The following is a 13,302-nucleotide window of genomic DNA, read 5'->3' on the forward strand; positions in this document are numbered from 1 at the left end:
CCCACACACATACAACACCCATACCCACACACACACAACATTCATACCTACTCACACACACACACACACACACACACACACACACACACACACACACATACATACCCATAGACAAACACACACATACACATTTGTAAAAATACATATATACCTATATATCTAATCCAGAAAGTTCCATAAAAATTCAACACCGAACCGGAACTGCGCAGAAACCCCGTGGCGTGACTGTGGCAGCAGACGATGAAACGCTGCTAACGTAAATTTTATTTGCAAACAAATGCAAATTAATACCTTTGTTTTGTGACAGAAATCACTTCATGAAATGTTTTTGCTTTCCCAGCAGTGCTTAGGGGCTGCTGATGCACAATGGCGAATTATTTTCAGTTTCAAGCTGTCACACTATGGAAATATTATTATTGTGTTTGTATCTGAAGATTTAATTTCGTACAAGATATTCAGTGAAAATTGTAAAAAGTCATTTCTAAGAGCGAATGCTTCAATTAAATTACGCATAAATGCCACCTTACACGAAGGATATTTGTTGGTCGTGTTTAGGAAATTAATGATGTAAATTAATTTTGCATCTATAAAATATTTGCAAACTTCTAATGTAATTGGAAGCGCAGAGAGAGATGCAAACAGAGAAACATCGGAGCCTGTTAAAAAGATGTACATCAATCAAGCAGCCGAGAAAAATTTCACTTTCTTTGATTAAATATTAAAGGCTTTCATTAATTGTTGTTTAAAATGGCTTTAAAAAATTTTTGATCGCATTCTATTGATGAACCAATCCATACAAAGTTGTAGACAGAAATTTTTTTTTCATACTTGCCCTTATTGCCCAGATTTTATGTAAAAGTAAAATGTGTGGAAAATTTGAATAGACATTTTCAGTTTAAATTACTTGCATTAATTTCCTGCTAAGTAACGATCTCAAAAGCACAACTCCTTACACATTCACCTAACCTGATCACATAACTGAAAGAAATTGTAAATGCCAATCATTTGAGACTTGATATGTTGTGATTTTCAAGAGGCTCTCAGAGTGAAGTTTCTCATTACTGAACTACATATGCTGATGAATAGGTACATCAACTCTAAACGTAACGTAGTTTCGAGTTAACGTAGCACACAGTTTATTTACATAATGTATGGCCTAACTTTTTCGTTGTATGTATTGAAATGAATGAGGATCTTATATATGACATTTATGGCTATCTCGTGATTCGCAAAACTGTTCAGTGCAATAATTAAATCACTTTTTAAAATCTAATTTCATGGTGTACTAAAAAACTTTGTATTTCTCAAAAAAATTATTTAGTTTGCTGTCTATAAAAGGTACTCTTCTATAAAGGTAAGTACCTACTTTTCCTGCATCTTTGATTGGTTGCATATATTGACAGACATTTGAGTGTGCCAACATGTTCAGTTCACTCATTAATTTTTATCTAATTAGTGTTTATGAAACATTTTCTAAAGCGCTCTCCCTGCCAAACGCACACACACCACAATTATACACACACACGCACACGCTTGCACACCACACACACACACACCACCACACACACAGCGATGTGAGGAATTTATTGAGAATTTTAATGCATGCAAATGAAGTTCGTTTTTAAAACCACGAAAACCATTTCTCTGTTGCTTCTAAGTATTTTTGAAAAAAAATTCATCGTTTTTCAAAAAAAAATTATTTGAGTAATTCAAAATGATAAATTTTGTGCTTTGGTGCAATTAAATTTGGAATCCCAATACAAATTGCATGAATAAAATATAACTTATTTTTTCATTTTTCAAAATATTTCTGCAGGCAAAGTGAAAAAATTTTCACCGATTGATCACGATGAGAGTATAAAAAATGTCATGTTTTTCTTTGGTTTGGCATGTGCAAATGATATCTCAAAATTTATTTTTTAATAACTGTTAGACAGCATTGAACTTCAATTAATTTAAAATTGGCTTATGTTTGCGGAGGTCGTCATTTAATTCAAACCAACAACCACCTTCATAGAGGATTTCTAATAAGATCGCTTTCTTCAAGAGGATTAATTCCAATCATCATAGTTGAAACTTTCCCGCCCATACACACCAAACCTTAGAACTTAAACAGAACACACTGATTAGGGGTACGAAAAAATAAGCATAGAATGGAAATTAATAGTTAAAAACAGCGATGAATGAAGATTTATGAACAGCAGAGCACCCTGCAACATAAATTGAGGTACTAACACACGCAATAACGTGCACACATGCTATATATGCACACAAATATATGTGTGTTTATATATACATTCGTTCATTCGCTTTTTCATTCATTTATTCGTTTATTCATTCCTTCTTTCATTCATTCATCCATTCATTCATTATGCGCATACATTCATTAAAACATTTACACAAAACCACATAAAAAACTGCCTATGCGACAAAGAACACACACACACACACCCACACACTGCAACAAAGAACACACACATCCACACCCACACACTGCAACAAAAAACACACACACACCCACAAACTGCAACATCGAACACACACACACGGACAGAAGCTTTTTATAAACACACAAAAAATTTATTTTGTGTGTGTCACTTAGACAGAAACAAAACACATGTGTACTTCATTAAAAAAAAGTGCATCCGTCAAACAAACAGAAATAAGTATTAATATTTGTATAAGTATTTGTGTAATTACAAACTTGACCAAGTATTTGTATGCATGCACATTTAATCGCACACAAACACATTCATGCATATGCGTGAATTAAATAGATACATGCATGTACTGCACATATAGAATAGGCAGGGTTCATATACACATGCATGCATGCGGGAATGCGTGCTTGCAGATGCTGTGCTACACTAAGAAAGAACAACGAGTGTATTGATTCGGCTCATCTCATCTTGTTAGGTTTATAAATTGTGTTCTCAGCGACCATGCAATGTATAATGCATGCATGCAAACTCGTAGAAACATTCCTACTTTCGATAATAATGTATTATTATGTAAATAATTTAGAGTTAAGCATTAGGATAGGTACTGTGCTGTTTATGCGCATCTGCTTGGTGCACTGTGGTGTACACTGTACATCGTACACATTTGCTTGCGAGCGAATTAGTTTAGATCAACGTTTTAGATAGAGCAAGTGTATTAAGATAAAGCACTTATATCATTGTTTTGTATGTGTTTGTGTGTGAGTGTGTATGTGTGTGTGTGTGTGCGTGTGTGTGCGTGAAAGTTTGGCCCGAAAATATATAAGGATCGTATCTATATGAGTTAGCTGATGCATAAACATTATGAAGGAAAAAGCATCCGCTTGTGAACAGTGGAGATGTTGTTGCTTTCTGCTGGTCAGTTGTGTTTTTCGTGTAAGGCAATTAATATAAAAATGTTTGCGATGGATAACAGGAATATATATTATATATATATGTGTGTGTGTGTTGTTATGTGTGAATGTTTGTATGTGTGCTTGTATGTGTGAGTGTGTGTCTGTATGTGTGCGAGCGTGTGTGCATTTAAGCAAGAGAGCACGTCACATCAATCACATATGAATATAGGTAGAAATTTTATTTAAAGTTGAGGTCGACGGGAGTCCAGATGAAACATGTGCAACACATTCCGCACACATTCTACGAAATATCTTCTTTATTAAAAATCTTTTATTATATAAATATATATATGTGTGTGTTTGTGTGTTTGTGTGTGTGTGTGTGTGTGTGCGTGTTTTGTATATATTTTCACATTTCACCATATTCAACTGCACCTTTCCAAGTAAAAATATTTGACATTTGAAATTTGCACAGAAGAAGAAGATAGATGTGCCTTTCTTAATTTGTGTAAACATCCAAACGCACCTGGGTTGGTTACTTAGGTGAGAAAAAAGGCATCATTTGCATATCACAAGACATGCGAATAAATTTTCATATAATTTCATTATTTTCTCGTTATTATCGTCATAACGTCGTACCGCCGTATCACACTCACTTCATCATCCAATCATCACACATCATCATCATCATTTTGCTTCATCCATCGCTACCACCATCAACAGATTATCATCACTTTCCAATCATCATCATCATCATTATTACGTCATTCATATAATTATTATTATTAAGAAAAAAAACTTAATATAGCGTTTCGTTAAAGAAGTTTTTACAAACGCTATCAAATTATGACCAATATTCATTCACATCAAAATAACAAGTGTCACATCATAACAAAATAACAAATGTAATGTCATCTTTTCACATTTTAACACCATCACCACATTAAAACATCAATATCATTACTATTTTTTCTCGTAAAATCATTACCACATTACATTAACATCGTTACATACGTTATTATTGTTACAAAATCCTCCAGACATTAATTATATAACAACACAATCATCGCTTATTCAACAGTTTTTTTGTCAACATTGTCACAACAAAACATAGTTTTTTTTTGTTGCCAGAGTTTTTAAACATTACAACCTCATCATTACGACATCATCATCACCACACCATACCATCATCACCACATCATCACCACACCACCATCATCATCATCACATTATAACTGAATCACATCACTCGCATTATTCAGAAATGATTAAAGAGCAATGAGATTAAGTGATCCAATCAATCCAATGCATCCCTAGTCTATACTCAAAACAATCTCGCATTAGTTTTCCTTCCCGATCTGGTTTAGCTATGTACTCGCTTGCTACAATTAAACTGAAATATTACAAAATTCAATTTGTAAGTACGGTATGCCATGTTGGTAGAATGTCGTATGAACTGGCTATGTTTGCAGTTGGTATAATATTGTTTGAACGCAAGTAAATTTGTTGTTAGTATACAAGAGTATGGTCGGTCATTGGTCAGTGTGTTTGAGACTGAATTGTTCCTAGATTGTTTCTCGTGCGGGTGTGTGTACGAATACTGTTTTCATACATGTACAGATGCGTTTGAGAAGGTAAAGTAAGTTTATTTTCTGCTGGTTTTCTTGGTTGTTCGTTGGTGTTTATTGTCTTGTTGGTTTGTTTTACGAGTTTTTTCCAGGCGCTGTTTTGCTGTTGCACTGTCGTCGTTAAAAATTGGTTATTATTTTGAAAATTTGTTATTTATTCTGTGAAAAACTTTTGAAGTTGTTCATCATTTTGACAAAAATAGTAAGTAATTATTAAATAAACGTGTCTCAATTTTTTTGACTTTCCTAAAACTTGACAAATATGTCAGAAGAAGAAGACTTGTCGACGGTTAACATAATATGGCTGGTTTTTTGACCCAGAGACAACTAACTAACTCATTGTGGAGAGACGAGTCTCGACTAGAAGCGAGACCGCCTATAGACTGGCGGTGGCGAGTATTAGTTTGTAAAAAGGGAGCAGTCTTCGCAACACAGCAAAAGTTCACAAATGTAATAAATAAGCAATTAATTACGCCAACCTTTTGAGTTTTTAAATAATTTATTTAAACTTATCAATTTAGAATAAAAACAAATATATTGGAACAAATGTTTAACATAACATTAAAATAAAAAAAAACAGTCAAAAAATTAGCGGAACATTTTTTAGCTGGTTAAAATGTCTTGAGAATTTTAAATTCTAAGAATTAAAAGACTTATAAGAGTTGTAGAAACATGATTAAAATAAATGCCTTGCTTAAGTTAGGACTTTCACCTTGAACAAAATATGTTAAATAATAAAATAATTTATATTTTTTTCAAATGTAAAAGTTTAAAAAATTTAAACAAAACGATAAGGAGATTAAATTTTTTTGAACAAACAAATAAAAAGACATGGCTAGGGAATTTAAATCCAATAAAAGTTCCGCTGAAGTATTTTTTGCGTCGTGGACCGACTTAAATAAATAAGTAAGCCGGCAATCCTGAAATTCGCAATTGTTCAGTTCATCAAACCACCTTCTACCTCCTCTATCGCAACGAATATTAAGAAGATATTCCATCATGAAGAGGCCGCAAAAATGTTATGCAGATGATGAAGATGACGATGAATGTAGTGATGACGATGATTATTGTGATGATGATTGTTGTGATGATGATTGTTGTGATGACGATGTGATGATAATGATGATTGTTGTGATGATGATTGTTGTGATGACGATGTGATGATAATGATGATTGTTGTGATGATAATAATAAACAAGTGGTTAATGATAATGATAATGATGATGATAAAAATTTTAATAATTGAAACATCTCACATAACGAAAACAAAGATTAAGATGATAATGTAATATTGATGATGACGACGACAACGATGATATTGGTGCCAAGAATGATGATAAGAATGATAACGAATGATGTTATGATGATGACGACGAAGATGGGACCGAGTAGGAAAACGAATCTGGATGGTGCTATTATTAATAGCTAGGCGAATGAATATAGATAACGAATGACTTAAAATTGGATACCACAAATCTACATGGAAAGACAAATAGTGATAATAATAACAATGATGACAATAGTGATATAAAAATCAATGGATTACAATTCTTAGCAGAGTAACTTGTAAAAAAATTTTCATTTCGTAGGGAAGAAGTGAACTTCGTGATTTTGAAACTTTTGGAGGAGGAAAAGTTGCAGAAATTGCACAAAAAATGGTGGTACGACAAAGGAGAGTGCGTTGTGGAGTCTGAAAACAAAGTTGGTTTTTTTTTTTGTTTGTGGTGTTGGTTTATTCGCCAATGTTGTTGTTTCTCATTTAGTTGTTGCGGTTGTTTAAACGATAGTAATTTTGTTGAAAATTACTAACATTTACTGAAAATAATAAACTTTACGTGTTGTTGTGTTAATGGAGTAAATGTTAACGTCGTTGATGTGATTGTTGGAAATGAATTTTGTTGATGTGATTGTTTTCAAGTTAATTTTATAATGCTGTTTTTATGTTGTTATTGTTGTTTCTATGTGAGGTCAGATGGGACATTTCATTTTATTCGAAGTTGAGAACTTTTCACATGAATGATGCATTTTAATATGAGTTTTATTATTCATATTTTGGGCGTTCTTATTTGAAAACTGACGAATCGTGAAATTTGCCAACAATGCTTCAAATGACGTCACAGGGTTACAACGGAGTCGCATTTCTTTGTGACGTTTAATAAAATTATTTTATCCTCCCTAGCATAAAATGTACGCTCGTGAACGCGTGGTACGGTGTGCGTACCAACGCATCTTGATATTAAATATTTCTTCTTCACTTTTTTTTATTATTTTACTCTCTACGACGTTCCTAACGCTTTTTATTGTAATTTTTTCATTGATTTCATCAAAATTGTTGCCGTCCGTGCAATCTGTACCCTCAGTTATACTATCAACATTTCTTATTTATTTATTTTTGAAATTCTTTTTATATTATCATAAAAAATGAAATAAATTGAAGGAACGAATATATACATACAACAATAACATTAGTGTATTGACTTGAATCCACAAATGCAAAAAAATAATGTGTCGACTTTAATCCACATAAATAGACGAGCTAGATATGAATCCACAATCTGCAGAGTAAAAGTACGTTTCTATCAACCAAAATGTCCTTCTGTGAACTACCTAAAAACACCTTAGTTTGCAGTACTTTTTATTGAATTGCACAAAATTAAATTAAAATTTTAACGAAAAATGAAATGAATTAAAAGAGCAAATAAATACATTTATTTACACTATAAACATACCGTTGTTGATGTCAAGATTGTTGTTGTTGATGATGTAGATGTCGTAGTTGGTGCAGTTACTCTCGTCAAATCTTTTTTAATCGTTTTTGATGCAGTCTTTAATGATTTCATATCTTCTCTCTGCTTCTAATGCTGCAGTTTTATTCATTATGAATTTTCAGCTCCTTCTTCAGCATGCAGTTTTTATCCAAAAGACATATCTTGTAAGGTTTTCTATCAGCATCATTTTCTAAATCATCGGTATCATTTTCGTTGACATGGTTTTCGTTTTTTGGCGATTTCATATTAGCTTTCTGCTTTTCGTTTTCGATTTTTATTTTTTGCATGTCAACCATCATCAGCTTGATTTCCTCTTCCGTTTTTTCCTATGACAACTCCAGTTTCTTTTCCAAACGATTGACTTTCATTTTGAAGTCTTTGTACATTTTTATTAAAATTTTGTTTTTCTCGTACATATCAATGATGTTGTATGTGCTTGAGACTAAGATTTCGGCAATCAACTTGTCAACTTTGTTAACATCTTTTTCTTCTTTGTTTATAACGATCATTTTATTGTTAATGTTATCCATGATGTTGTTGCTGTTGATGATGCAAGATTTTTAGATGGGTAAAAAATTTAATTAGAGTTACTCACTTTTAAATAAGTCTAGTTGGTTGTTTGTTCAAAACCTCAAAAACCTCTGGTATTTATACCCAGTTTGATCAGTCAATCAAACAAAGGCTAATTGTTACCAATGACTCCGTGTTCCTTTTTCTCAGCACCGACAGGCATTCAAAAATTAAACAAGTGCTGGGTGACTGTGAAGTTCTAAGGAAGGTTTAAGTAAAAGAATAATACAATATTATAATAATACAAAAATAAGAGTGCAGAAAATCTGACTAAAAAAACGATTGAAATCGTAATTTGAAGAATAAAACTATTACGTCAAATTGATTAATTTACTATTTAAAAAAAGAAAAACCATTTTAAAATTGCCATGACAGTAAAAAAATATGAAAAATAAAGAAGAACTAAAGATTATATACGAAATATATACATATGAATGTAATCAAAAAAACTAATAACTGTTTGAAGCGGACGATATATTTAATAGTGTATAATAATAAGAGACATACTCAAATTTTCTTTTCATAAAAATTATGTGATCAGAAACATCGTAGCGTCATCATCAAAGCATCATTACATCATGACGTCATCACATTCTAATCTCATTATTCACATCTTCATCCCCCTATCTCCACCCACTCAGGGTAGTGGTTCATCGCAGAGTCTCTCCCTGAGTAACGTGGCGGGCATCTTCTACATCCTCATCAGCGGTCTCGGCCTCTCCATGATTGCTGCTTCTGTTGAGTTCATCTGTAAGTCGAGGATGGAAGTCAAGAGGAAAAAGGTAGGTAGCTCCTGGTTTAGGTGTTTGTTCTCGTGTTTTTACATTTTTGTTCTAGGTTTTGCTCTGTTCAGATATTTCAAGTGAAGCTATGATAAGACGAGTAAAGAAATTATCAAAACAAACTTATAAAAATTTGAATATCAGAACTGAAAATATTTGAAAAATAATAGTTATAAGTAAACGATTCTAATAAAAAGGCGAAATTTAACGTATATACCAGGTATATAAAATATTTTGATAGTTTCAAGATTTGAATCACTGCACAATATCACGTTCAGTCCCCAGTCAATAATTTTTTTACAATTTAATGAGGAAAATATTTGAAAAATGATTTTCAATCTAATGACCACTTCCTGACTGACCAGCGAAGATACTTGGAGAAGCTGAGGTCTAACGAGTCACACATCTATGAGACCACTCCTGAGAAGGAAAATGGAAATGTGAGTTTTTGTTTCTATCTATGTGTAAGTGTTTTTCTGTGTGGGTGTGTGTTTATGTACGTGAGTCTGTGTGTAATTGTGTATGTATTTTTGTGTAGGGGAAGGTGCTTGCGTGTGCTTGTGTGTTTGGGCGTGCTCACATGTATGTATATATATGCATGTGTTGTGTGTTTGTTTATATGTGCGTGTGCGTGTGTGTTTATATGGTGTGTGTGTGAACGCCGGATGAATTGTAAGATGAAAATGTGAATGTGGGTTGCAAACTTTCAATTTAAAATGGTAAGAAATAAATGGAATGCTGTCAAAAAAGTATAAATTTATTCGATTTTTTTTCAGAAATTTTTGTTACACATGCTCCGAATTTTAGTTCTATTTAAAAATTAAAATATATTTGAAAAATATGTCTGACGTGTTTATGAATAAAGGTAAAATATGATTAAATCACTTTCTAACAAAACCTCTGCTAACGCGGACCAGCTTGATTTTGTGATAAAATATTTGACAATCAGGATCAGACATTTTAAAATTTTGTCTCTCGGAAAAAATTAAATTTGTTTAAGAATATTTCGGAGAGTTTTGTATTTACAAGACCAAACATTTGAATCAAAGAAAATTTTTTTATTTTCTCAACGCAAACATTTTGAGCTGCTTCGTTGGAAGGTTATAAAATTTGTAACCCAATTATAAAATGGAATTGTTTAATTAATTCACTTAATAGAATAATTTTGGGCTAGTAGTATTGAAAAAAAATTATAAAAAAAGAATTTTTGTCTTCAAAATTTTCCTTCTAAAAACTAAAAAATGGTAATTTAATTCCACAATTCTTTTCAAAGTTATATTTTTTCTTAACAACTAACATGGTTTAATCGATAAATTTAAATGAAAACATCAAATTTGCTAACAGAATTAAAATCTAAAAATACATTTGAATGTGCATTCTTAGGCTGCAATTACAAAATCTAAATAGACTTAAATGAAATAATTGGATGGAATAGGGCTGTCGTACGCTCCGTTCGAATGAAATGGCGTGTTAAACAAAATTGCAGTCATTTTGTTACTCATTCGTTCAATCAATCATCTATCCATCCATTCAACTATCCATCCATTCAACTATCCATCCATTCAACTATCCATCCATTTAACTATCCATCCATTCAACTATCCATCCATTCAACTATCCATCCATCCATCTATTAATTTACACACTCATCTACTACTTGTCAATCGATTTTTAAGTTTGTTTATCATCCACTTAGTATCAACTTAAATTTTTGATTTTTGTTCTTTTTTCGCATCTATGTATCTTATAATCCACCAACATTTACATATCTATCCATCTATATATCTATATATCTATCCATCTGTCTGTCTATCTGTCTATCTATCTATCCATAATATATCCAACTCCATATACATCAGCACATCCATCCGTCCGTATACAGACCTCCCCCGCAATACATCCATCCACCCCGTTATGTATGATTAAAATGTTGCTCACAAATAATTCCTCTGCAAGATAGCATCTAAGAAAGCATAAATTACATGCAGTTTCATTTATGAACAGGACAACACGTTCAGACACATGTGTATATTACCTCTCTTCTTTAGCTTTTTTTCCTCTTTATTCCTACCAATCTTCTCTCCTTTTCTTTCTCTCTTTTTCTTTCGTTCTCTCTCTCTTTTTATATTTATGACAACCACCAACAAAAAAACATCAGCGGAACTTCTCTGGTATGCAAGTGATTTTGTGGCGTTCAATTTTTCAAGTCGAACTTGTAAAATTTCTTGTTAAAACATTTCCGTTATCAACATGTCTGTCTTAAAAATTGAAATTGGTCTTTTCATTCTTATCTGGTTTTGTTTTAATTTTTTACAGTTTTGGATAGCTTTCATTATTTAAAAAAATTATCCGTCTGACTTTTTGGCTGTTGAAATTTTTAGATGACGTGAAGGTTTTTAAAATTTTGCATAACCAAAATTTTGAGACCCATAATTAACTGTTTCAACATTTAAAATAAAATGAGGAAAATGTTTGTTGTCAACGATGAACATCAGCTGTTTATGAAATATGAATTGCAACTTTTCTGGGACGACGATTTTAGGTGCACCGTCGTCACAGCTACATAGTATAAATTAATGTTGTCTCTGAAAGATGACAAGTTTGAGAACAGATAAGTAAGAAAGCATCATGCGTTCCTCGTTCTTAACTGTATTACGGCACGTTTTTTCAAAAACTAAACATCCAATTAAGCAAATCCTAAACTCGCTGAGCAGTATAACATCGCTTCATTAATTTTAATAAATTATGCAAATATTCAAATGAGTTTCCTCCCACATGCAGCAGAAGAGAGGAAGCGACATAAGAAGGCCTAGGGAGAAGCACACGGACGCTTCCATCCGCGCGTCCACACAACACGAGCCACCGCCACACGCAAAAATAATCATCTAGAACAATATTGCGTTTCCATGGAGACGAGATGACGTTGGTGATGATGATAGTGACAAAGATGTCAGCAGTGTTGATGATAATGATGATGGTGATGTTGGTGGTGGTGATGATGACGAGAGAGGAGAAAGATAACAATGGTGATAATAGCAACAATTTGATGATGATTTTGCACATGACAACAATGATTACGACATTCTCGACAACGATGACGACGACGGCGGTAATGTTACGCTAGGATGATGATTATTTGCAAACAAGTCTAGTTGCTCTGGGTGCTAAGAACTAGTGCAAAAATGTAATAAGTTGGTGTTTTGAGGAATGTTTATGTTTGCCGATGTGCTAGGCAAACAAAAAAATTATGCCGTCCGTGCGTGTTGTATCAGCGAGGATAACTTGCATTCGGGCACGTGAGATTTCAACGCAGGAGCGATCCAATTGGGAAGAAACGTGCACATCAAACATTCATCTCATCCTCTTCCTTGTTTACTAAACAAACACTAACACCATCACACTAACGAATTTCAACTTGCTGGTTAATTCAGCCGACTGATTGATACGATGGTTGGTGAGAGAGCGTTTGCTGATTGGTCGGTGCCGCCCGGTTGAAATTCAATTAAACTGTCATACATTTCTCTTTTATTTTTAAACATTTTTAATCTCCTTACTCTCATTGATGAATCGTTCTTAGAAATATTTTCGCAAAGACTTGACCATCTCCTCCAACCCAGGCATGCATCATGCAACAGGCACACGTGTTGAAGGGATGAAGTTTCCTATTTGCCTCTTCGCACCTCCTCTCCATTTCACTTCCTAATTATCAGCACTGATGTTTCCATGCAGTGGTCTGCAGTCATCCATCATCAACATTCATCCCTTGCAGTCATTCATCAACAGCTGTTCACATTTCAGAGGAATTAGTTATTTAATTAACTCCATGTCCTCATTTTATTACTTATTTTTCTGATGAAGATCTCAATTTCACCTAATTTTATTTACCTTTTTCTACCTAATTTTAATAATACATTTTGTTATCAAACCCATTAAATTAAACTGATGTATATATATATATATATATATATATATATATATATATATATATATATATATATATATATATATATAAAACTGGGCACTGTAACAATTGCACCATCATGCCACCCCATGCATCATCATTTTTGCACGAAGGATCATTGGTTTGTTGTAAATGTGCCTTTAATTGCTCGCCTAATCCCTGTTTGTTAGTCTTTTTTTCTTTTCTTTTTCCATTTCTTACCTCTTCTTTTTCCTCTTCCTTCTACACTTATTTTTTTGTGCAAGATTTCGCATTCTGT

At 32.9% G+C, this 13,302-nt stretch overlaps 1 protein-coding gene across 1 annotated transcript in view; it reads left to right on the forward strand.

Annotated features, from left to right (window-relative positions):
• The window catches only part of HELRODRAFT_76269 (hypothetical protein), a gene marked incomplete at both ends in the record, with an annotated part of 16,904 nt that extends 7,738 nt beyond the window's left edge, over positions 1-9,166 (forward strand). The window contains 2 exons of the mRNA XM_009016080.1: positions 6,552-6,663; positions 8,942-9,166. Coding sequence (XP_009014328.1) covers positions 6,552-6,663; positions 8,942-9,166 — 337 coding nt within the window. The remainder of the gene's footprint in view (positions 1-6,551; positions 6,664-8,941) is intronic.
• Between the last annotated feature and the right edge of the window lie 4,136 nt (positions 9,167-13,302).

Source organism: Helobdella robusta (genome assembly GCF_000326865.2).
Source record: "Helobdella robusta unplaced genomic scaffold HELROscaffold_17, whole genome shotgun sequence".
Classification (NCBI taxonomy): Eukaryota; Metazoa; Annelida; class Clitellata; order Rhynchobdellida; family Glossiphoniidae; genus Helobdella; species Helobdella robusta.